General features: G+C 42.5%; 1 protein-coding gene across 3 annotated transcripts in view; it reads right to left on the bottom strand.

The window, feature by feature from the left end:
- LOC140739784 (transducin-like enhancer protein 4) overlaps positions 1-27,461 on the bottom strand; it is a 184,786-nt gene that overhangs the window by 84,810 nt on the left and 72,515 nt on the right. For all 3 annotated transcript variants that reach the window (XM_073068300.1, XM_073068301.1, XM_073068302.1), the window contains 4 exons: positions 16,794-16,856; positions 16,071-16,175; positions 8,899-9,097; positions 6,744-6,760 (listed from right to left, as the gene is read on the bottom strand). In XM_073068300.1, coding sequence (XP_072924401.1) covers positions 6,744-6,760; positions 8,899-9,097; positions 16,071-16,175; positions 16,794-16,856 — 384 coding nt within the window. The remainder of the gene's footprint in view (positions 1-6,743; positions 6,761-8,898; positions 9,098-16,070; positions 16,176-16,793; positions 16,857-27,461) is intronic.

Here is a 27,461-nt window from a genome sequence, read left to right as displayed (position 1 = left end):
TTCAGGATGAATCCGATGGTCACTGGAATCTGTATTCTGTACGCCAAGGGCATTAGCAAGTGGAAAAGAGGCATTCAACCTTTTAGCGTGGGACGGACTTCAATTACAAGCTCAAAGTTGAAGGGGTGGCTTTGATATTATCCGCAGCTGGTGCTGCTGCAGGGACATGTCAGCTACCTGCTGCACGCTGCTCTGCATATCTCATTACGTCAAACAGTCAAACAGAAGGAAGATGAATACAAGAGATTCTGCAGAATCTGGAACTCCAGAGCAACACACAAAATGCTGAAGGATCTCAGGAGGTCAGACAGCATCAATAGAATGGCAGAAGAAGTTGACACTTCAGGCCGATGCCCTTCGTCAGGCTTCCAAAGGAAGATTATGCTTTGATTATTATGACACTGGTAAATTCACATTAGGAATATTGTGCATTGTATTGGTCTCCTTAAGGAAGGATGTTGATGTGCTGGAAGTAGTTTGAAGTTTAATAGACATCCATCAAGAGGATGTTGCCTCTTGTGGGAAGGACTCACAAGATTGACAAACAACCAGTGTGCACAAGTTAACAAAACTTGTGTTAACTTTTGAATGAGTGAGCTTCAGCAACAAGCCACAAGTTTATTTTTATTTAGAGATAAATAATCAGGCCTTTCCAGCCCAAGCCCACACCAAACTGACCAATTGACCTACTAACCCGTATGTCCTCGGAACACAAGATGAAACTGGAAAACTCAAAGGAAATCCAAGCAGTCACGGGGAGAACGTACATTACAGACAGTGGTGGGAATTGAACCCCTAGTCACTAGCGCTATAATAATGTTGCGCTAACTGCTACACTACCATGGCGCTGGTTGTTCCATAGAGAAGTACTGATCAACTGTGGTACGAGTCAGTGTGTTCCAGACCGGCACTTGAGCACAGCAATGTGGAAACACAGAACACACTGTAGCTAGATGGCAGCTCATTTGACCTCCTACTGTCGCCCTGGGTTCAGCACAAAATCCAGCGGCACCTCCAGAACCCACCAGCTGTAGTCTCTTCAAATACAGTCCTTGGATTTGCACTTGCCATAGCTGCCATCTTTATCATAGACCCAGACTAACAAATGGGGTTGAGGACCTTCACAATAAAAAGGTAGTGGTGCTTTCATTTAAATGCTTGTAACTAATCCGTGCAAGTTGGATAGCACAACAAAGCTTGGGTATCGCAACCATCTGTCAGCTCCAAAGACACAGGCTCGATCCTAACCTCCCACACCGTGTTGAGCTCGCACGCTTCTCTGTAACTGCAAATTTCTGCTGGGTGCTGCGATTTCTTCTCATATCCCAAAAACCTACAGAGTCAGCAAACTGTCCCTAGTGGAAGGGGTTTTTGAGATTATCACAGGGGCTCAGATGGGCATACAAAAGAACAGGTCCCAAAATTCAAGATTCAAAGTAAATTTATTATCAAAGTTCAAATACATCACCACACACTACCCTGAGATTCATTTTTTGTAGACACGCAAAATAGAACAGAAAAATTCAATAGAATCAGTGAAAACTACAAAGATTGACAAACAACCAATGTGCAAAAGTTAACAAGACAATGCAAATTTAAAAATAAATAAATAAAATTGAGAATATCAGTTGTAGAGTCCTTGAAAATGTCCATAGATTGTGGAATCAGTCCAGGGATGAGTTGAGTAAAGTTATCCACACTGGTTAAGGAGCCTGATAGTTGTAAGGTATTAAGAGTTCCTGAATCTGGTGGTGTGGGACACAAGACCCCTGTACCTGCCTCCCGATGGCAGCAGTGAGAAGCCAGCATGGCCTTCCAGAGAAGTAAGTGGAGGTTTGGGATTGAAGAGTTGACCTAAAGGTGCTGGTGTAGACAAGTGGGTAAACATTCACTCATTCCAGCAAGGACACACAGCAGTATCTACAGGGTGCACTGCAAAAGCTCAAGGATCCTTAGGCAGTACTTTTCGATGGTTCCATTTAATATCAGAATGTATACAGTATACAACTGGAGTTACTTACTCTTTGCAGACATCCATGAAACAGAAGAACCCCCCCCCCGCCAAAAAAAAGTGACAGAAACATTAGAACACCAAAGCCCCCCACCCCCACGCACAAGCAGCAGAAAAGCGTCAAGCCTGAGGCCACTACCAACAAAACTGGGGCAACAAAAGCATTGGAACACCACCAAAGTTGTCCTCCAAGTACACACCATTCTGTCATGGAAATGCATCTGTTCTGGCACTGTTGCTGGATCAAAGTCCTATAAACACCCTCCTTCCAGCATCCTAGGTACATCCACATCTCAAGGACTGAAGCAGTGCAAGGCACCAGCTCACCACCACCTCCTCCAGACAATTAGGAACGAGAAATTAAAAGCTTAATTATTTCATTGCTTAATTAAAATTTTGCTGTTTTTAAGCAATTGATTAAAACATGATAGTGAGAAAATTCTAAAGGAATTTGCAGTATTCTGGCATAATTCCAATTTGGTGGGCAAGTTGTTGGAGAGAATCCTGACAGGCAGGAGTTATGAGCATTTGGAAAGACACAATCTGATTAGCGATAGTCAGCATGGCCTTGTCAAGGGTAGGTCGTGCCATACGAGCCTGATTGAATTCTTTGAGGATGTAACAAATCGCCCTGATGCCGGTAGAGCCGTGGATGGAGTGAAAATAGACTTCAGCAAGGCATTTGATAAGGTTCTCCATGCAAGGCTCAATCAGAAAGAAAGGAGGCATGGGATCCAAGGAGATCTTGCTTTGCGGATCTAGAACTGGCTTGCCCACAGAAAGCAAAGGGTGCTTGCATATGGTTCGTATTCTGCGTGGAGGTCAGTGACCAGTGGTGTTCCGCAGGGATCTGTTCTGGGACCCCTCCTCTTTGTGACTTTTATAAATGACCTGGATGAAGTAATAGAAGGGTGGATTAGTAAGTTTGCTGATGACACAAAGGTTGGGAGGGTTGTGGATAGTCTGGAGGGTTGTCAAAGGTTACAATGGGACATCGATAGGATGCCAAACTGGGCTGAGAAGAGGCAGATAAAGTTGGACCCAGATAAATGTGAAATGGTTCATTTTGGTAGGTCAAATTTGAAGACAGAATATAGTATTAAAGTAAGACTCTTGGCAGCGTGGATGATCAGACAGATCTTAGGGTCCGGCTCCATAGGACATTCAAAGCTGCCGCGCAGGTTGACAGTTGATAAGGCGGCATATGGGGTGTCGGCCTTCATCAACCTCGGGATTGAGTTCAAGAGCCGTGAGGCAATATGGCAGCTTGGTCAGATCCCACTTGGAGCACAGTGTTCAGTTCTGGTCACCTCACTACAGGAAGGATGTGGATACCATAGAGAGAGTGCAGAGGAGATTTACAAGGACGTTGCCTGGATTGGAGAGCATGCCTTATGAGAATAGGTTGAGTGAACTCGGCCTTTTCTCCTTGAGCGAAGGAGGATGAGAGGTGACCTGATAGAGGTGTACAAGATGATGAGAGGCATTGATTGTGTGGATAATCAGAGGCTTTTTCCCCAGGGCTGAAATGGCTAACACGAGGGGGCATAGTTTTAAGGTGCTTGGAAGTAGGTGCAGAGGGGATGTCAGGGGTAAGTTTTTCCACACAGAGAGTGATGGGCACACGGAATGCATTGCTGGCGACGGTGGTGGAGGCGAATGCAATAGAGTCTACTAAGTGACTCTTAGGTGGGTACATGGAGGTGAGAAAAAATAGAGGGCTATGTGGTAGGGAAATTCTAGGCAGTTTCTAGAGTAGGTTACATGGTCGGCACAACATTGTGGGCTGAAGGGCCTGTCGTGATTTCTATGTTCTATAATTGCTGGATACAATTTGAACACTATGACACACAGATGACATGCTGGTGCTGATAACTTCTTCTAAAGAGAAGCTCCAAGAAATACTGGATAAAGGTGAAGGCAAAAGGGATTGACCATCAACTGCAAGCCAACTGGTGGTCACAAAGAAGAAAAATACAGAAATGCAAACTGAACAACTAAACAAGCATGGAGGTTCAATTACTTAGGGAGCACAATAACATCTGACAGTAGGGCTGATGTTGAAATGAGGAGGAGGATTGGGATTGCTAAATACACATTCAAGCGGTTCAGCAAGATATTAAAAAAAGTCACATTTCCTATGGGTACATTCCACGCTGATGTGTGGAAGCAAATGCTGGACATTATCAAAGCAAAATGAGGGAAGACTCAAAACTGTAGAAACATGGTTTTTGAGAAGAATGATGAAAATATCGTGGAAGGAGAAAGTAACACGTGAGGAAGTGTTGCGAAAACCCAGAACGAGAGCCGATACCATCGATCGGGAAACAGTAGCTGGAATTTCTGGAGCATGTACTGAGTATGGAAACCTCTTGCAGTGCCGGGAAAAACTGATGGAAGATAAAGTCACACTCGACAGCGCATGATATTCACGAGTTACGCGCAAGGATGGACAGGCAAAAGTTTTGACGAGCTTATTAAAACTTCTGATTAATGACAGATGGAAGACCATGATCGCCCAACGTCGTACAACACGGCACATAATGATGAATTAAATGCTGTGAAGCCATCATTCCTTAATGAATAAAACTATTCCTGCCCCCAAATTCAAAATCTGTTAATGTGATGGCAAGAAGAGTTTAGTTGATTCATCATAACCCTACCAGTAAATATAGATGGCCTGCACAATGCAAAACTGAACAGGAACATTACACTGTTGAAACAAAACATCTTTTGTATTAGACTTTGAAGAGGCTCCCTGTTAGGATGGGTTCCTAAGATGGCATGGTTGGAAAGGAGGAACGGGAATCCTTCCAAGAGAGTCTTGGCAGACTATCACTCATTAACACAAGAGGCCCTTCAAGCTATCATGACTGTGTAAGCAGTTCATGGGTGCCAATAAAGTTTAACCGTGGCGAGGATCACCGCATTTACACTAAAATGTCACAGCTGAACCGTCTTCCCAGAATCATTCCTGCTGTAATTAGAATTCTGCATGAATAATGACAATGGAATTCTCATTGTGAGCAAGAAGCGAATCAGAAAAAAATCCTGCCAATGGAGTTGGAGTCATAAAGTACTTCACATTCAGTGATTTACTTTTCTGGCAGGCAGTTTGTGTATTACAAGAATCCACAGATGGACAAGATGAACAGCCAATTTTTTTCCCCTCTTTGTGTTGTCTTTCTTTCATAGATAAATTGGATAACTGGGTACAGGACTAAACTGTGCAAAATAGACTTTAAAAAAGGTCAAGGGTTTTTCCAGACTGTTCCTGAATCATACACTCAGTGGCCACTTTACCAGGTACAGGAGGCGGACCCAGTGTGGTCTTCCGCTGCCGATCTACTTCAGGGTTCAATATGTTGTGTGTTCAGAGACGCTCTTCTGCACGCCACTGTTGTAATGTGTGGTTATTTGAGTTACTGTCAGCTTCCTGTCAACTTGAACCAGTCTGGCCATTCTCCTCTGACCTCCCTCATTAACATGGTATCTTTGTCCACAGAACTGGCAATCACTGGATTTTTTTGTTTATTGCACTATTCTCTGTAAACTCTAGAGCAGGAGTTTCAAAACTTTAAAAAAAAAAATGCCATAGACTCTTACCATTAACAAAAGGTCCGTGGACCACAAGTTGGGAACCCCTGCTCTGGAGACTGTTGTGTGTGAAAATCCCAGGAGATCAGTAGTTTCAGACAAACTGCCTTGTCTGGCACCAACAATCATTCCACAGCCAAAGTCACTTAGACCACATTTCTGCCTCCTTTCTGATGTCTGGTCTGAGCAACCACCGAACCTCTTGACCATGTCTGCATGCTTTTCTATTAAATTGCTGCCACATGATTGACTGATTAGCAAAGAGATATACCTAATAAAGTGGCCACTTCTTGCAAGTGTCAAAGCCTCAGCAATTTGATCACAACCAGCCAAGGTCAAGCAATTCCCTTTTATTTATGCCAAGTTTTATTTATTTTATTTTTTTAAAGTAAATGCTGTGGCACCACGTTTGGAAAGCTCCAATTTCAAGTGCATTGTGCTGATTCTGGATACTTCCCAGATCAGGCATCTCAGATAGTTATAGATGTAACTAAAAATGGATCCTCATGGGCACTGGGAATGGAAATAACATAGCCCCCAAGATTCCACATTAAACATTTGGAGTAGCTGCTCTTTTGGCCTTGAAGAATAGTGAATCACACAAGAAATAAAAACACTTAAGTTGGGGAAGTACAGCTTTCTTTCAGTATAAAATTTCTCCTTTTGCCACTCTTGTTCCACAATGTAGAAAATTTTTATATCTGAAGGGATTTTAGTGTTTCAAAAATTCCATTACCTCGAGAAAATCAAATGTGCATAATTATGAAGAGTAACATACTATCGAAGGGTGATATTTGCAGTGATCCATAAAGCTATATTGTAGGAGCCAGTAAGAGTTACAAAGTATTTAATTCAGCTCATTATCTAATGGGCCATTTGACAAATTCCAGATTGCATCTGCCCTCCCAGAAAAGGATATCAGGGAAATTTTGCCGCTTTCCCCCCATATTTGTGGCACACAGCCACTTTCACATAACCCACCAATTGAAACCTTTACCTCTGGAATTAACACTACATTCATAAGCTCGATATAGATCGAACATGATCAAAAGCAGATCTCCCTGGGAATAACTGTGCTGTCTGACCTCAAAATGTTTGCTTTATAAGCCGATAGCCACAAAATGCCACTACTCACCGACCCTTGGTCTCTGTCTGTCTCCATTCGAATTACACCAGACCACGTGGAACACAAGAGGTACACAAAAAAAAAAGAAAACAAGTTAGTCACCTGGCCTTCGATATGTGCCATGTGACACAGTCTACTCACTTTATTTTACGATTACACGGCGGAGGAAATGTCAAGCACAGAAATGGATCAATTCAGTCCTTCAGTGTTTTTGTAGCCCATTTCACATTGCAACAGCCAGTTGAGTGCATAACATCCTTAGGAGGTAATGGCTTGCCCTACAGTGGCAGCATATCCCAAACCCTGACAGGCAAACTTATCAATCTTCCCACCTCAAAATCTATAAGCACAGCAACCACTCAGTTCTTGAACCAACCTGCACAACCCTAATCACGACTGGCAACTTTGAACACTGCACCAAAATGGACATTTTTGGTCTGATTATGTTCTTTATTATGAAAGATTTATATACTTAAGTTTTTTTCCTCAATGGTACTGCTTAAATGATGCTATATACCGGTGGTGTTGCTGCTACAAGTTTATCACTGTCCTATGCATATGTGTACTTGTGCATAAGACAATAAATCTGAGTTGTAGAGTCCCTGAGAGCAAGTCTGCAGGTTATAGAATCAGTTCAGAGAAGTGGTGATTGAAGTTATCCACACCAGTTCAGGAGCCTGATGGTTGGAGGGTAATAGCTGTTCCTGAACCTGGTGAGGAACCCAAGGCTTCTGTACTTCCTGCCCAATTCTATTAACAAGAGGGCACAACATGGAAAAATGGCCAAATTCTGTCCAGCTGAGCATTCCCCATTTACAGTGTTCCACCACTGACAGATATACCACAAGTTACCAAAAGCCCAAACCGGCAAATTCCCACTCAAATCTCCCTTCAGTATTCTATGACACCTCTTAAACAACTCTTTAAACATCTTATACACCAGTGTCATCTTTTATATACCAAAAATATCTCTGCCAGATGTCAAAGGGTGTTAAATTAATTGAAGCAGTTGGTGCAGCCACTCCAATGTTCCTACTTCACAGTAACCTATACAATTAGATTACTTCAGAATATCCTCTTTAGACTTGGAAGCAATTTTCTTTCAAATACCTAGACAATTTTATTACGCTTAAATAATGTATTGTTAAGCACTTGCAAGAGGTTAGCAACAAGTACCTTAACATTGTAATCAGATAAATGCAGTAGCTTTTCCATTAACTGATGCGATCTTTCTTCACCAAACCAGTCTCCTTTAATTCTATACTTAAGGCCAAACTGCAGACTGCAACAGCAGAGCATGGCTGATTTACCATCCCTCTCAATCCCAGTCTCCTGCATTCACCCCGAATCCTTTGTCGCCCTTAAAAAAATACCAAGAACCTATTAACCTCCGCTTTAAATATACCTAATGCCTTAAACCTTCACATCCAACTGTGGCAAATAATTCCACTTATTCACCAATCTCTGCTAAAGAAATTCCTCCTCATCTCTGTTCTGAAGGGACATCCTTGTGTTCTGAGGCCTTGCCCTCTGGTCCTAGATTGCACCACTATTGGAAACATCCTCTCCATTCTATTTAGCTCTTTCAATATTTGATAAGCTCAATGTGATCCCTCTCATTCCTCTAAACGTTTACTTGGCTCAGCACTGAACTGAGGCTCAGGCCGCAGCCTGCTCCAGGCTTCATGGCTGAGGACTCACTTCATTCCAAATGCTTTTGTTTACTTTTATTGCTTGCACAACATGTTTTATTTTCCTCTCTGCACATTGGGTGTTTGTCAGTCTTCTTTATGCGTTGTTTTGGACTTCTGTGCTTTGTGGCTGCCTGTAAGGAGACCAAACTCAAGGTTGTATAATGTACACATACTTTGATAGTACATGTACTTTGAACTTCCAGCGACTTCTTCAGGATACTAATAAGTTAGTTAATAATGGAATGTGGGACAATGCCCTCTGCTCAGTGTACATTCTATGTTTTTACTCATTCAGGGACTCTGCCTTACAGTCAAGTCAACCAGCATAAGGCAGGAAACAGCCTCTGATGCTACAGAGCATTGAACTTAACAGCAAGGTAAGAGATTAGGCACCATTTTAGAATTGGCACCTTGAGTATCAGCTACATCAAAACACATATCGACATGGAAACAAGCACAGGTTACTTTACCTCTGCGATGCTCTGGATCTTGGTGATTCTTGTCTTCTTTGAGGGCAAACTGGGGGTGTGCTGCAAGGGCACTGGAGAGAGCCAGAAGACCAGAGCTGGCCCCTATCGAAGACATGGCGGGAAGCTGCAGCCCTGAGGGGTGAAGAGCGAGTGGAAACGGAGAAGCATGGTGGGACAGCTGCTGGGGTTGGAAGTGATGCTGTTCCAGCAAGGAGAGGAGAGAGCAGAGCAGAAAAATAACTGATTACAAATTACATTCATGCACAACTCACACAGACCTTAAAACTACAAACTCTTCCACAGATCTGTACCACAAGAAGCATTGATAGCAATAAATACATATTGGAGGCTCATGGAGATATATAATGCTCCACCAAAATGAAAGCTAAATATTTTATCATTGAAGGGGAGCCTAAAGAAAATAACAACTCTCCCAATGGAGTTCCAATACAGTAGTACACCAGGACGTGTTGGGGTGAGAGTGACAGAGGCAACAGAGAGAAGAGGATAGGAGAAAAAAAAATATGGTTGATGCATTGGAATCCATTCTTGAGTTACACAGATTTGTAGTTCACTGTATTTCAATTTTCATTGTTTTGACCTATGTCAGTCACCTACTGAGCTAGAATCTACTTTTAATTATGTTGAGGAAGCCCTTATAAAATGAGGCACTGCTAGCCCCAGGCTTTCAGACGCCATTCCCTTCTCTTGCTTGTGGCCCCTTTAAACTAAGACCATGGCCGTCGTCATGAACCCTTGCTCATGATGGATGTTTTTCAGATGTTTGATACCATGTCAAAGTTGCAGAAAGTGTTGTGCTGGAAGTGCAAGGGAGACGGGGACGAACGAACCACATTTAATAGGCCTGTTCCAACTCCTTCCTTCTGGTAGGCGCTTTAGATCACTGTATGCCAGGACAAATAGGTACAAGAACAGTTTCTTTCCGTATGCTATCAGTCTTATGAACACTTGAATTTTAGTCTATTATAAATCAAGTCCACCTGTGCATTCAATGAGGTGGACCTCATTGTATATAGTTTATGATTATTTGCACTATTGTTTTTATTTGCTTTTAATTCTGTACAGAGAGAGCTCAGGGAAACCAGCATCAAATTCCCTGTATGTGTCCTCATACTTGGTGATAGTAAAGGATTCTGATTCTGATGTTGCAACCTTGCTAGACTAGAATGGTAAAGGAAATATGCTGACAGAAGGTAAAATCATCAGTCAAATACTGCACACCAAATTAAATGCTTAATAATTACACCAAAGCTCTTCCTCAAAGTTACTCATGAAAGGAAACTTGTAACCAAACTTTCATTACTGTCCACCAGTTAAAACAACTATCTCTGAATTTTTGATTTCCTCTGGTTTATCTCCTTGCACCTGTATAAAGCAGGGGTTACCAACCTTTTTTACCCCTACCATTAACCAAGCAGTCTGCGGACCCCAGGTTGGAACCCTTGCAATTTTGATCCAGCATAGCTTCCCAAGGCCAAGCTTCATTTCTTTACTTAGATACCTCACAACAGTTCAAATCACCATCAGGCACCTTATATGATTAAGAAATAATTTTTGATTCAATGCCTGCTATTCTATAACATCAAAAGGTGGGTAAAGTTAAACCCCTGAGGTTACTGGTCAATTCAGGCATCCAATCTACTTGTATTATTAGCAAACATTTTTAAACATCAAAATCAATCACAAAATTAGCAGTATAATCAGCAAATGTGATGACATCCAAATTCAATATTTAGATTTGAATTTGGATGTTCAATATTGGAGATTAATTCAAGGTAGCATCTCATCATACGCCAAGCACAACCTGAAGGATATTTCTGATGTGATTCCTTAGTCAAAAGAAAACAGATCAATTTTCACCATGAATAAACTCTTCTCAGGCTTCCAGCTGAGTACAAATATAGGTTTTAATCGATGTTTCAAAGACAAACACTGCTACCTTCATCACGGATGATGCCTAGTCCTCTAGTGTAATATATATATACCCCAAGTCGTCCATCCCTCCTGATTGGATGAGGATTAACCAATGAGGTTTCTCTGTTCCACCACATGTATAATCAAATTCCAGTTCTTACCTACAGCGAGACCATCTTTGCTGAAATTCTTTTTCTCTAGTCATATTCCAATGGCTTCCGCACCAGGCGGTCCCAAGAGCCATCGACACAGCAGTGTTTTGTGCTGTTGAAGTCAATCCGATGGCCATTGCAAATTCAATGTTCTCTGACCACTGACTTATCCAGGGAACACAAACCGATACACCTCCTGTCCACTTTGATGAGGATTTCCACCATGCACCCCTTTTGACTGATACACTCTGCACTGCACTCACAGGGAACCTGGAGTCCAGAAACTCGTAAGGAAGCTCAAATCACAGCTTATGTGGGTCAAAGATGATATGGGACACAGGACAGCTGGAGTTCACAGGACTCCCTATGAATGTGAAGGCCATGTGGGGGGGCGGGGTGCTTGGAGAAGTGACGCAGAAGATTGTAACATCAGAGTAGTAAGTTTCTGGTCTCAACTCTTATTGTTGCAGGTGCAACCTCACACTCCCTTGATGAGGAGACAGAAAGCCTGCCTGAAATACTGAAGGGCTGGTTTGTGAACTGTGTTTCGATGGACTCTGGATCAATGGAATCTTTTGTGCTTCTGATGCTGCTTGCTTGGTGGAGTTGGGGGGGGGGGAAAGAGAGAGAAAGAGAAGGGATCAGTGCTTCTTCTGTCACGGGTGGGGGCAGGGGAGTGGGGGTGTCAATGCTTTTGCTGCCAATTGTGCGAAGGGGGGGACTTTGATATTTCTGTTCTTCTATGGGGTTTCTGTGTTTCCTGGATGTCTGTGAAGAGGACGATTTTCAGGTTCTATACTGTATACATGTAATGCCCTGGTAAAGGTTTTTACTGCTAATGTTGTTGGGCATTTCATGCAATGGCCTTTCCGTAGAAGCAGTGTTTGGGTTACCGTTAAAGATAAGGGATGCTTAGGAACGTACGTCCTAGTTTTAACCTAGTTTCAAAGCTCCTCCATCAAAAAAGCCAGCACAGATTGGGTGACGTTAATGGCCTCCCAAACCTGTGCTGTTCCACAGGTCAGCAGATGTTTTTAATGTTGCATTAACACAGCCTAAAAAGGGTTCAAGATTCAAGATCATTTGTCACGTACACATTGAAACATGCAGTGAAATGCATCATTTGCATTAACAGCCAACACACCCTAGGTTGTCTGTACGTATTGACACAAATTCCAGTGCTAACATAGTGTGCCCTCAATGCTTGGCAGAACAACCCAGGATGTGTAGATAAATATCAATAGGATCTTGCTGCAACATTGGAGATACCAATGAGTAGATCATACCCTCCAAATACCCCATGATTGGCAGCTACTATGGCACACTGGTAGCCATTTTTAAAAAAGGGCACTGGAGGTCACTTTTTGGTTTGCAAAAGCTTTTTAAAAACAGGGCCATGGTACTTATTTACTTATTGAGCTGCAGTATGGAATAGACCCTTCCTGCCACACCGCCCAGCAATTCCCTCGAATTAATCTGACCCCAGTCAGAGGACAATTTACAATGACCAATTAACCTACCAAACGGAACAACTTTGAACTATGGGAGGAGACTGGAACACCCAAAGAAAACCCACGCAGTCACGGGGAGAACGTACAAACTCCTTACAGGCAGCGACAGCAATTGAACCTGGTTCAACTGTACTGTAAAGGATTCTATTCCACATCTCCTACTCTTGCATCTCAGATCCATCTACTTCTGGGGGGGACTGGACCTCAATCCTTCCCCCTTCAAAAATAATCAGAGAGGCTGGGGCTGCGTCACAGCCATTAAATTTTTGAAAGCTTTTTACAAAAGCTAGATTGCCCTCCAGCGAGGCCAACAGGGAGAGGTCACACACCAACACCACACATGTATCTTGAATGACAGGCCACAAGAAACCCTAAGAAATTTGCAAACCAGACTGTGCAGGATTATTCTGGGATTGATCAAGTCAGATGAGGCTGCCAAGCTATGCTCCGCCCTAAAACTGGCTGCTTTACAATCGAGGACAAAGTGAAGTCAAAGTAAATTATCAAAGTAAATATACGTCACCATATACTACCTTGAGATTGATTTTCTTGCAGAAATATACATGAAAATAAAGAACAGAATTTGTGAAAATCTATACATAAACAATGAATGACAAAGAGCTAATGTGCAAAAATGACAAATAGTACAAATTAAAATTACAATAATACTGAGAACATGAAAGCTGGGGTCAGATATCAAAACAACAAGGATCCCAAACAACAATGCAGGACACTAAAATCTTAAGGGTTTGAAATAGCACTTAAAAATCAGCATGAAGAGCACTGTCTGAAGTGCATAGGTTTTTTCATTTAGCACAACTGGCCATAGCACCTATGCCAACTCTTCCAAAGAACCTAGGATGTTGCCTGGATTGGAGGGCATACCTAATAAGAACAGGTTGCACGTACTTGGCCTTTTCTCCTTGGTGCGACGAAGGATGACAGGTGACCTGATAGAGGTGTATAAGATGATGAGGGGGCATTGATCCTGTGGATAGCCTGAGGCTTTTTCCAGGGGCTGAAATGGCTAACATGAGGGGGCATAGTTCAAAGGTGCTTGGAAATAGGTACTGGGGGGATGTCAGAGGCAAGTTTTTCCACACAGAGAGTGATGGGTGCATGGAATACACTGCCGGCGGTGGTGGTACATGGAGCTTAGAAAAATAGAGGGTTACGCAGTAGGGAAATTCTAGGCAGTTCCTAGAGTAGGTTACATGGTCGGCACAACATTGTGGCCCGAAGGGCCTGTCATGTGCTGTAAATTTCTATGTTCTGTGAACCCACACCACTGCTCTTCCTCCATTTTGTTAAATTTAGTATTTTTAATGAATTGTGGAACCACCTGGGAGAATTTCCACACACAGTCTTCTTACACTGGGGTATGAGTTCCAGTTTGTGGATCACTACTACCACTTCCACTACCATCTACAACCTCTCACCTGGTCCCACTATCTACATATTCCTTAAATCAGTGTCACTGAAAAGGGAAAAAAATTGAACATGCATGAGGGGGATACTTAATCCATTTGTGCCTAATCTGCTATTCAATGATACAGTGCGCCACCCAGCAACCCACCTACTTAATGCTAGCCTAATCACAGGACAATTTAGAATGACCAATTAACCTGCCAACCGGTACATCTTTCGATTGTGGGAGAGAACCACAGCACCTGAAGGAAAGACATACAGTTCACAGGGAGAACATACAAACTCCTAACCAATCTGTGAGCCTCTCCCATATACACCAGTCCTCGACTCAAAAATTAAAACAATCTTGAACTTGAATTTATTTGTCATGTTTTCATCAAAACAGTGAAACAATCACCTGAGGATACGTTGGTTGTTAGCGCAAATTAATCACAAGTGGCCAATCGAATAACCACAAATTACAGTAGAAGAGAGCTACAAGATTTTCCACCCTCACAGTGTAAAAGAATTTCCCAATTTCACTTCCAAAAAGCCCAGCTCTGAGATCTGAGTCTCATTCCACAAACCACAGGAAGAGCTACTCCCTTTCGGTTCCCCTTGGTATCTTGCAAATTTCATTAATAACCATTTGATTCTAAATTCCATGGAACCTCATTCTAATTTTGTAATATCCCATTGCTTAAGAAAAAAAAATCCGTTGATTAAAATTGTTGAGAAATGTCGGACAAATTGGTGGGGGGGTAGGGAGTGGAAAGACTGTAGATCCCACCCCCACATCTGCCATTCTTCTACCAGCTGGAGTCTTTCAGTGGAACAGAGATATGGATGAAAATTCAGTCCCATAACTGTTTATGACAGATGAAGGAATCAAAGTGGCCAGTCATGCTGCTGTGGTTTTCTTCACAGTGAAAGACCAATTATCACACTTCTCCCTGATAAAATATTGTGCCTTACAAGAAGCCGTAATTATACCAGGAACGAGAAATAATGACAGCTTCCACTTGGATTAGAAAAAAAGTTCCTGCAAACTTGTTTTTCCACATCATTACACATGAAAGCATTTACTTCTGTTAAGACAATACAAGTAAAACGTCGCATAGTGAGATGAAGAGGGAGATTGGTGAGAAGCCCAGGCACAGAAAACAGTGCCAGATCTTGGATGGAAAACTTAAACTACCAACTGCCCTGGAATGGTTCCATATTGGAACCCAAACAGATCCACATTCAGACAGCCCCAAGGTCCAAACATGTACAATCAAGTCTACCTTCAAGTTTAAATCCATCGCAACTTGTCCTTAAATCACTTGAATGGTCAAGTCCAGTTTCCACTTGCCTGCAATAAAGCACTTCAAAATGGGCCATCAATCACACTCCATCCCAAACTCTTCCACATGGTACTCAGGAGACAGACAGTCTATGGAACTGAGCCAAAATAGTAGTGGAACCATGGACTGTATCAGCCATGATTGAATGGTGGAGCAGACTTGATGGTCCTATGTGTTATAATCTTATGACAGAATATAACAGTAACAAATGGTTTCTGAAGAACAGAAGCCATTCGTTATTTTGATCTATCTCACAGTTGGAAAGGCAATGTCTTAGTCAGCAACCAAAACACCTAGCCAGGAAGTTTCCACTGGGAGATCCACACAAGGGTTACTTAGTTCACAGGGTTATTGTCACCTTGGATGGTTCATTGCTTTACATAAAAATCAAGACCATTTACTGCTTGCTTTTTGAAAGTGCTTTATGTTGAAGAGTATCTGATCGAGAAGACTGCAGGACAAGTATTGGTGAATGGTTAGATATTGTATGGTGAAGTGTTATGTGATGAAGTGTTTCAAATTGGGATTTTGCTTCTGCTGCCCTATGATCTGATTGGTTGTTATATCAGGAGAAACAGCACCCTCTGACATTTCCAATATGGGACCATTCCAGGATACCTGAAGGTTTAAGCTTTCCATGCAAGATCAGGCTAGCACTCAAGTAGCTTCATTTTTAAGCTACTAGATCTTGGGCCCACAGCCTTGATGATGTCACAGGTCCTACCTCAAACACTTCTCCACCTTTGCTCAAGTAAAGTTCAGCTATGTAAAATACCCAGCAAAAACAAAATGTCAAAAGAATGTTAATTAGCTATACATACAGGGGGCGGTAGAATAGGAAGTCCTCGGACCCCAATTGCAGCGTTCAAATCGCCCATGGTCACTTGCTTTGCACGCTCAATAGTCTGGATGACTTGCTGTTGGTGCTGGAAAGATACCAAAATTAAAATTAGTAACATTGGATGGAAAAGCAATTATTGAATAGAATATGCATTATAGTGGCTGGTTAAACTATCTTTAAAGCGTAACAATTTAGAGAGGATATGATAATGCAGTGTAGAAGCATTGTTCACCCTTCCCCAGGGGTTTCATCTCCTAACATCCATAATGACTGCATCATAAATTCAAAAACGTTTAATTAGCTTTCTGGTGCTTTGGAATGTCTAAGATTGCAATAAGTGTCATAAATGCAAATCCATCTTCCTTATGCATAATAAAAAAGTGTGATCACTGCTTCTTCTCTGTTATAATCTACCATTAAATGTGAGGAAAATCTACAATTCCATTTTATTCAAGAACAAGTTGTGGCCTCAATGATTTCTTCTAATCCAAGGCAACTTGATCCAAAAACCCAAGTTGAAATCATTTGTTATATTGTCTTCCATTTAACAAACCCAAACAGTTCTTGTTTTCTATCTGCTAAAGAGAATTTAATTATTACAGAAACCGTAATGAACTCATTCAAGAAAACCAAAAACCAGATGGTACCTAGAATTATTTGGAACAAATGAATTACTTTTACAATAGGAAAAAGTCATACTTACTTCTTGTGATAAGTAAGGAAGGAGTTGGGCACAAATCATGTTTAGTCTCTTCGCTATTTCAGTCTAGGAAGAAAAGGATTGGATTAAAAATAAAATTCCAGTTAATAGATCAGTCAAAATTTCAGTTGAAAATGGACCTGGGATGACAATGTGAACGCCACATGTACGGCAGTGCATTTAGGACAACAGCAAGGAGATTCTCAGCCTATTTTTATGCCATGGGCCAATACCATTCAGCAAGGGACCCATGGACTACGGGATGCGAATCCTTCCCTTAGACCATATGATAACTAGTTTGTTATGTCTAGAATGGTGAAGCAATGGTCAATTAACACATTTGGTTGATTCCCCCAGCAGCTTTATGGGCAAATTTATTTTTTCACACTTATTTAGCTAAAGGGTGGCAGGTGGAGATGTGTTTCTACCAAAGGAGGGGTAAAGTGGTCCTTCACTCCGCTAGTCCGCAGGTCATCTTGGGCAAGGTGTAGCATCTACTTACCCACCCCATCCCCAAAATCAGGGTCACGTGAAGCCATAGGAGCAGGCTCACGGTTGTATGAGCAGCTGGTGCATATCACAAGTCCTGATTATGCGACCATGGACTCCAGGCACTCTCTGAAGAGTACTGATAATGGCTGGCGTCACCCATCTTGTAAAAACACTGCCCAGAAGGTAATGGCAAAACATTCTGTAGAAGAATCAGTCAAGGATACTCATGGTCATGGAAAGACCACGACTGTCCACATTATACAACATAGCACAAAACAAACTACCGATTTAGCCAAACAAGAAACTGTATACCCAGGATCACACTTTAACTTATACTTTAGAGACCAGTCATGTAGAATGTTGGTCAATAGATCCACCTGTCATAGAATCACACAACACAGAAACTCAACCACCAGGTATCTATTTTTACTAATCCCATTCACTGCAGCCTTCTACATCTTGGCAATTTAAGCACCCACAGAGCTATTTTTTTCTCTCAAACATTATGAGAGTACTTGGGGTTGTTCTGTTTTGTAAAGTAGCAACACTAGTTAGACCACACTTGGAGCATTGTGTGTACTTCTGGTCCCCAATCTGTAGGAAGGATGTGGTTGCACTGAGACACTAGTTATGAGAGATAGGTTGGGTTTGCTTCTCCCTGCAGCAAAATGGGCTGAAGAGTGACCTACTAGGGAATTATAAATAAGGCAAAGAGTCAGATCGTTACCCCATGGTAGGAGTACCAGAAAATAGAATGCATAGGTTCAATGTGAGAGGAAGAACTGTTAAAATAACTTTCGCATCACATCGCCTTTATGTAAACAGAGTGTTTGCTATCTGGAACTCACTGCCAGAGGAAGTGGTGGAGTCAGATACAATCACTACTTTTTTTTTTAAAAAAGGAGATACTTCGGCAGTTCAATACTATATGGACCTAGTGCAGGCACGTGAGTTTAATGCAGATGAGCCAAATGGTCAGTATGGATATGATGAGCCAGAGGGCTTGGTTCTGTGGGAGGAAATCAGAGCACCTGGAGGAAACCCAGGCGGTCATGGGGAGAATATACCAACTCCTTCCAGACAGCAGCTGGAATCGACCTCCAGCTGCCATCAACACTCTACTGCGGCACGGTAGCGCAATGCGATTACGGTGCCAGAAATTGGGGTTCGATTCCTGCTGCTGCCTGGAAGGAGTTCGTATATTTTCCCCGTGACCACGTGGGTCTTCTCCTACACTCCAAAGACTTGTGATTAGAGCAACTGAGCTGGAGGCATGGTTATGTTGGCACTAGAAGCATGGCACCACTTGCAGGCTGCTCAGCACAATTCTCACTGATCTGATGCAAATGATGCAATTCACTGTATGCTTCGATGTAGAGGTGATAAATAATGATCTTTCTTCCTTTGCCTCCAGCTGCCTTTGTGCATTGAGGTCCAGAATGCCACCCTGTTCAAAGTGAAATATTTTTTCCCTCCTCTCCCCTCTAATTCTCCTACCCTTCGCTTTAAATCTTTGCCCTCTGGTTTTGCCTTATGGAGAAAATGGTCTTACAACTTATTTATACCCCTCATAATTTTTCATACATCTCTCTGATCTTCCCTCAGCCTCCTACAGGTAAGTAATATGTCAAAATGTAAAATGTCAGAGGAATAGTGGAACACGAACCCATGGCCAGCTCCATTAACTCCAAGCCGATTAAAGCAGCGAGCAAGATTAAAATCACTGAGGATGAGAGCGGAAAAATGGTTTGCCTGTGCTTGACCGGTCCCTTCCCACTGCTGCTGGTGTGTGGAAGGTGCAGGAATCTTGGGATCCACGCTGCCAGGTTTGGGAGCAGTTGTCACCCTGCAGTTACCAGGATACAGGGCAGGCTTCACTCGCCTCCGCAATGAATGCATTTCGCAGCTGTGGACTCACTTTCTGGGGACGTTGCAGCTCATGTTCTTGTGGTTTTGCTTAGGTATTTATTTTAAGTATTTGCACGACTTGATTAAGATGCTTCAGCGCTCAACTGACTTCAGCAGCTGTGGCCTGCAACCATCGGGCTCCTGGACTGCCTTCATTTGCCTCAGTGGCTCCGGACTCACTTTCAAGGACCCGGTGATTAATGTTGTTTGTTTACTTTTTAATTGTCTGCAAGATTTGTTTCCCCCCCTCCCAACTGTACATTGGGCATTCAATGGTTTGTTGCAGGAGGTTTCTCTTTAAATGGGTTCTATTGTGTTTGCTTGTTTTGTGGCTGCCTGCAAGATGATGAATCACAAAGTGTACATACTTTAATAAATATACTTTGAACTTGGAGGATCGTAATATCAACAAGCTAAATGAAGTCAGAAAAGCACAGAGGGTAACTCTGGCTGGTAATGCTGAGTGCATATGAAGGGAAATCAAGATTTGCGAAGGTAAGCATATCTCACTGGTTTCTGTATGTACTTGACACTAAAGTCTGACAAAGGAACCTCTCCCCAAAATTCCACTGCTTTAATTATATTTAAAGTTGCAGGACCATTTTAAGCTTCAGTGCATTGGATGCAGAATTGGAGTTGGTGGAGCAGGTTTATTTTGTGTTACAATAAATCCAAAACAGTGTTGGCAGCGTATGTGTGGAATGTTAATAACGCTATGGTGGCAAGAGCATTAGCATGTGCACACTGAACATCTGGCTGACATCAATCAGTATGTAACACTGACTCGAATATATACAAGTCTGAACAGCAGCAGGAAGGATACCCCCCTCCCCCAAGTGAATTGGTGAATTGTGGAATAAGCTACTTAACAGGCTGTTTGCGGGCCGATTATTTCTTCATTTTTGTGAATTGTGTGATGCCTTCTAGAGAGGAGTCAAGTTACAAGGCTGTCTGATTTCAGTGGATGGGAAGAGTTGAGCCCATTAAGGATGAGGTTTCATGGTACTTGGAAGCACATGATAAATCAGGCCGAAGTCAGCATAGTTCCCTGAAAGGCAGGGGTTCCCAACCCTTTTTGGGCCATGGACCCCAGGTTTTGAAATCCTGCTTTAAGGGGACAACTTGGCTGACAAATCTGCTGGAATTCTTTGAGGAAACAATAGGCAGCATGGACAATGAGATGGATGTTTACTTAGATCTTCAAAAGGCCTTCGACAAGAAGCTGCACCTGAGACTGCTAAACAAGATAATAGGAATCTACGATATTACAGGAAATGTAATATCATAGATAGAAGATTGGATGACTGGCAGAAGACAAACAGTGGGATTAAAAGGGTCTTTTCTGGTTGGTGCCAGTGATAAGTAGTGTTCTACAGGGGCCAATGTTGAGCTTGCTACTCTTTACCTTGTTATTGATCTGGGCGACTGAATTGGAGGTGTTGTGGCCAAATGTGTGGATGATACAAAAATGGGGAGAGACAGGCACTGTTGAGGAAATGAGCAGATTGCAGAAGGGCTTGCACAGTTGAGAGAATGGGCAAAAAACTGGCAGATGGAGTAGAGCATTAGGAAGTGTATGGTCATGCACTTTTTGATAGAAGTAATAAAAAAAAGTGTAGACTATTTTCTAAATGGGGAGAGAATTCAGAAATCAGGTAGAGAGGGACTTGGGAGTCCTCATGCCAATCTGCAAGTTGAGTCAGTAGGAAGGAAGACAAATGCAATGTTAGCACTCAGTTTGAGAGAATGAGGAACATGAAAGCAAAGGTATAATGCTGAGGTTTTAACAAGGCATTGATCAGAGCAGATTTGGAACGCCAAGTGGTTCTGGGTCCCCGACACAAGAATGTGCTGACAGAATTCAGGGAAAGTTTACAAGAACGATCCCAAGGAAGAAAGGGTTAATGTCCGAGGAACACTTGATGGCTCTGGCTGGAAGAATGAGGGGTGGGATCTCAATGAAACCTATTAGATAATGAAAGGCCTAGACAGAGTGGGCGTGGAGAGGACGTTTCCTACAATGGGAGAGTCTAGGACCAGAGGGCACAGCCTCAGAGCAGCAGGACATCCTTTAGAACAGATGAGGTGGATTTCTGAAGCCAGTGGGTTAGCGAATCTGTGGAATTCAATGCCAGGGACACTTGTGGCGGCCATGTCATTTGGCCTATTTAAAAGGAGAGGTTGATTGATTCTTGAATGCAAGTGTGTCGATGGATACAGGAAGAAAACAGGAGAAAGGGGTTGAGAGCAATTATAAAATCAGCCATGATGGAATAGCAAAGCAGACTCGATGGGCCAAATGGCTTAATTCTGCTCCTATGTCTTCTGGTCCAACTCCGTTCACTTCATCAGTTGTAGGCTATTCGAGTGCAATTCCTACATTGTGCTGACTGCCTACATGTTAATAAGGATCCTGGCAACAGTCAGAAGGCCATGGTATTGTGCTCTGCCTGCTTGAAGAAAGACAAAGGGGTTGAATCCTCTGGCAACGTCGCTAGCTCCCAGCATTTAATTAGTATTTAATGCAGAAGAGTAATGTCAAAGCACAAGCAGCAGAAGGCAGGCCTGGGAGATATCCTACTTGCTCCGGAAGATTTCAGGCACATAACTAGACATGCTGACAAGCTCATCAAGCGTACAAAACCGAAAATAAAAATTAAGCAATTTAATGTGACTAGTGCTGGAAGGAAGCAAGAATGAAAGGGAGAAAAGGTCAGACTCACAGAAAGGAAATAACCACACATACACAAACATTCAACAATATGCTTTATTAGATTTCCAATAATGGAGGTAACAGCATCTCAAACATACTTTATGTCAGTACATAACTGAAGGGCTGTCAGTAATCACCCACCATGCAGTCCGCACAGAAATGCAGAGACATTAATTAACTTCAAGCTTCCCGCACTATGGTTAAAAAGCACTGCCGTACTCTGCATGACAAAGAGGGGCAAATTAGGTCACTTTGCATCATTTTAAAGACCCAAGGCCTCCATTAGTTTCATGTTACTTACTGACTTTCAGAAGCCAGCAGAATATAGATCAACTCCTTCATAGTTAGTGACAGCATCTCAAGTGGATCGTCTTTTTAAAAAAAAATGTAGGCAAATGAGCGTTGCTGAAAACTGAATAAATACACAACAGTACGAAGTGGATAGTAATTGGAACCAACGTGTGGGTGTGACAAACGTCACAATTCCACCGCGTTCCCTCAGTTGCCTGATATTATGAACTCGCAGTTTGCTTCCTGTAGCCTATTGTTCCCTCTTCAACTGACAGTGATCAAAACATACAGTAAAAGGCATTGTTTGTGTCAATGACCAGTAGTCCAAGGATGTGCTGGGTTGCAGCCCACAAGTGTTGCCAAGTTTCCGGCGCCAACATAGCATGCCACGACTCACTAACCATGACAAGCACTGTATGCCTTTAGAATGTGGGAGGAAACCAGAGCACCTTGAGGAAGCCTATGTGGTCTGGATAGATGGTGGCAGAATTAAATGTTGTTAACTGGAGCTGTGAAGTGCTACACTACAGTGCCAGCCCTCTCATGGCCAATTTCACACTCCAACATCATGCCAGAAACAGGCACAAACATTTTTATCTCCAGTACAGTGAGGAGGGAGAGCTATGCTGTTCAGAGTGTCCAAATGGGACCAACTCAGACAACTGGGTTGGCATGGAAGGGTTGAATCAAAGGGCCTGCTTCTGCTTTCTATGACTTCAGTGGCTGCTTCTAGATGAGAAGCTTTAAATGAAGGCTATGCCTGCCAAAATATCCTATTGTGCAACTTTTTAAACATTAAAAAAGGATAAAGTTCTTGGGTGCCCAAGCCTGTATTCATTCTAAAGCAGATTATTTGATCACCATAACATTGAGTTCCCCCCCCCCCCCCCGAGCTTGCCCAAGGCCGTTTCCTCCATTATATCAGACTCTACACCAAAGATGATGCTCGCCTGGTAGCCCAATGGCACAATCATTGATTTCTCCAACATTCTGAAATTTCCCTCTACTGCTCCTCTTCTTTTCATTCCCCAATCTAGCTCACCTCTCAATGGAACCCTTTCTCCTCCCTACCTCCCATTGCCTACGGTTCTCACCCCTCAGATTCCTCCTACAAACATTTACCTCTTCCACTTATCACCTCCCAGCTTCTTACTTCATCACCCTTTCCCCAACCACCTTCTCCCTCACCTGGCTTCACCTATCACCTGCCAGCTTGCACTCCATCCCCTCTCCCACCCACTTCCCTGCCCCCAAACTTTTAGCTCCTACCCCTCTTCCTTTCCCATTTTGATGATGGGTCTCGGCCCAAATTGTCGACTGTTCATTCCCCTCCATAATGCTGTCCAACCTGAGGAGTTCCTCCAACACAGTATGTGTTGCTTTGGGATACAAGTTGGTTGAGCTACTATTACGCTTGGTTGCTGAAAACAGTTACATGTTGGAGGTTTCAAGAAGTGTCTCCAATCCCAGAGAAGACCGAGGTGAGAGAGGCTCTCCCTCTCCTCATGTTATAAAGAATCACTACTCCCTGGTTCTGTGGGTACTGTTTAAAAATGTACATCTCTCCTTCCTACCAATACCAGCATGTCACTAATGGAAGTCAAAGAAATCTTCTAGTCTGAAAGATAGAAGTAAATTTACTAAAGTACATATGTCACCATGTACAATCCTGAGATTCATTTTCTTGTGAGCATACTCAATAAATCGAATAACCGTAATAGAATCAATGAACGACCTCACAACAGAGTGGACAACCAGAGTGCAGAAGAAAAGTTGCAAATACAAAAAGAAAAAATAGATATTATAGTAATAAACAAACAAGCAAGCAATAAATAGAGAACACAAGATGAAGAGTCCTTGAAAGTGACTCCATAGGGTGTGGGAATATTTCAGTGAGGGGGCAAGTGAGGTTGGGTGAATTTATCACCTTTCGTTCAAGAACCTGACAGTTAAGGGGCAATAACTGCTCCTGAACCTGCTGGTGCGAGTCCCGAGGTTAATTTTCAAATCAGATTTAAAATGACAGCAACACAAGAAAAAAATGCTGGAGAAACTTGCCCATCACCTACCAGCTTGTACTCATACCCTCTTCCCCTCCCCCAGTTTCTTCCCCCTTTCTTCCAGTCCTGAAGTGCCGCGACCCGAAACATTGTCTGTTTATTCCCCCTGACCTGCTGAGTTACTCCAGCATTCTGACTGCGATGCTCTACATTTCCAGCATCTGCAGAATCTCTTGTGTTTAAAATGAGAGATGTGTTTCTCCACTACCTGGTGCAAGAGCATGTGGTGCTGAGAGCAATTGACACCAACTTAAAAGAGGTGTTAAAAAATACATTTCAATTGCTTCACACCACATCCGGCTGTGGTAGACATATCAATGTGACACTTATGATAAGGCCAAGCAATCCAGAATGGCACACGCATACTAACACTTCAACAGTGTCACTGGGTTCTACTCTGTGTGCATACAAACGTGGCCAAGTACACCTCACAATCGAAATGCTGAAGCAACAGTGAAGCCCCAAATGTTGTCCATCTCTAGAGCTATCCAGTCAGAATAGACAAGAACGTAAACACACATCCTCCAAACGCCACAAAAATCTCATTGGCTGCAACGTACACAACTAGAAGATATCTTATGAATGTTCTAGAAGAAAGAGGTGCAACTTCAAGTAGAGTCTTAAACTCTAAGTCTAAGAGTCTTAGAGTACATAAACGCAAGAGATTCTGCAGATGCCGGAAATCCAGAGCAACAGATGTAAAATACTGAAGAAACGCAGTAGTCTGTGGAGAGGATTAAACAGTTGATATGTTGGATTGCAATTGAAACATTGACTGTTTATTCCTCTCCATTGATGCTGCCTGACCTGCTGAGTTCCTCCAGCATTTGGAGCATGTTGCTCTTTATTAAAACCTTGATACAACTCATCAGGTGCCCACTGGATTTTCTGGTCTGGAACAGATGATGCTCTGGCTCATCATTTGTAACACTGGCTCCAGTTTCACAAGTTAATAAGTAAAAGATTGCAAGTACCTTCCACATCCCCAAGGACCCAAATGAGTGCCCAACCAATGGATTGTTAAAGGAACACCAATGCACGGTAAGCAGTCAAATGGATGGTGAACAGGAATGGCATCTTTCTTCAAGGTTTGAAGCAAAAAGGAACGGGCTTCCACAGGGCTACTCAACTAAAGAAAACACTTTTGAAACCATCTGTAGAAAACTGCAGATCATCCCATTTCTACACATGGGATCTCTACACTTACAATAACTTCTAACAAGACACATTTACAGAAAATAAAATGTGCAGAACTTAATCCCATGTCAACTAGTCACTCCTCTCCAGAGATGCTGCCTGACCTGCTGAGTTCCTCTTGCATCTTGTGTGCATGTGCAACATCACCCACAACAACCCAACCACCCAAAGGCAGATCAGCTCTGATCTAAAAAGCCTGATCCAGGGATTTAGTGTGGCTAGCTGTACTGCAGATTGTGGTGCATCAGCTAGGGCAGTGGTTTTTTCGAGCTACAAATTCAGTAACCTATTTAGCATAATTATGGAGTCCAAAATGTATGCAGAGCAAGAGCTAAATGACATGTACACAATATGTGAAGATGGCTTGTGAGGTGCAATTATACCAAAACTTTGAATGCAAAAGTTTTACACAATTAGCACAGCAGGCATGTGCGGTTGCACCTTGCTCTGTGACTAGCTTCTAGAGATAAACCTAGAATTTCTCTTTCCCCTCCCCCCACCTTTTTATTTCAGGCATCTTCCACCCTCCTTTCAGTCCTGAAGAAGGGTCTTGGCCCGATACTTGGACTGTTTACTCCTTTCCATTGGCTTGCTGAGTTCCTCCAGCATTTCCATGGAGTTCCATGGATTTACAGCACCTGCAGACTTCCTCGTGTTTATGATTTCTCTGTACTACTTCTAAACTGCAAATTGATTCGACTTTGAGATCCATTTCCCAACTAGACAAGACCATGCTCAGATCTTTTCTACTATTATACTAGATTGGTGACGAGTTGCGGATGTCCTTATTGGGAAAGCAAATACCATCAACATTTGTCATTAAGGACCCCATCACCGTAATCTATAAACACATTCCTTGCCAGGGGTTCCCAACAGCAGAAGCAACAATGTTGTCAAGTAACCTATGAAGGGCTACTTCAAGATTGAAGCCGTGACAGAGTGTGCAAGTAAAAGACAAAATTGAACTATTAGTACTGTTCTTAAAACAGTGGCTGGAGACTTTAGGAACTAACCCCAAACCCAAAATTTTCAGATTTTTGAAGCTAAGCAAGGGAAATTTAAGACTCTGGTTTAGCACCGGAAAAGTGCACGGGACTGTCTTCACAACTGCTTTAAATTAGGTCAACCTCCTCTTTAGATACAGGGCAGGCTAGCATGGAAGAGCATGGTAGCACAAGGGTTATTGCAGTGCCAGTGATCACAGGTTCAGTTCCCACTTTTCTGTAAGGAATTTGTATATTCTCCGCATGAACTCATGGGTTTCCTCTGGAGCTCTGGTTTCCTCCCACATTCCAAAGCTGCATGGATTAGTAGGTTAATTGGACAGAGTTGTAAGGTTGATGAGTGGGAAGGGTCTATTACCGTGCTCTCTCTCTAAATAAAAATAAGAATCAAAATTTAAAAAGGTTGCAGAAATTTATAAAATTGGTCAGCTCCATCATGGGTTCTAGCCTCCGCACTATCCAAGACATCAAGTAGCAGTGCCTTAGGAAGTTTATGTCCATCATTAGTGACCCCCACCACCCAGGACACCCCCTCTTCCCATTGTTACCATCAGGGAGGAGGTGCAGAATCTTGAAGGCACACACTCAGCGAATCAGGAACAGCTTCTTCCCTCTGCCATCCAATTTTTAAAATGGACATTGAACCCATGAACACTACCTCACTACTTGGTTTTGTTTTCTCTTGCACTAATTATTTTAACTTAACTATTTAATAGACATAATTAGCATGAAATCTATATCTCTAAAGCAATGTCAAAGTACTTTCATTAATGTTGAGTGGAGAAGTCTGATAAAGAGATAGCAGCTGATATTACATTTTCAAAGCTACTCCTACAGTATATTAAAAAGATGGCCTACAAGAGATCTGTATTATACTCCATTATTTCAGGTTTTGTCTGATCCATGGCGATGTTTCAATCTGCTGGGCAAGGGTTAACACATACATGTGGGATGTGGTCTAGGAAAAGGATTTGCCAACACCTCTGAATTTAAAGCTTCCGCTCAC

This window comes from Hemitrygon akajei, chromosome 16 (genome assembly GCF_048418815.1).
Source record: "Hemitrygon akajei chromosome 16, sHemAka1.3, whole genome shotgun sequence".
NCBI classification, from domain to species: Eukaryota; Metazoa; Chordata; class Chondrichthyes; order Myliobatiformes; family Dasyatidae; genus Hemitrygon; species Hemitrygon akajei.
The sequence above is the reverse complement of the archived record's forward strand: the minus strand, read 5'-3'. Positions and strand labels throughout refer to the sequence as shown.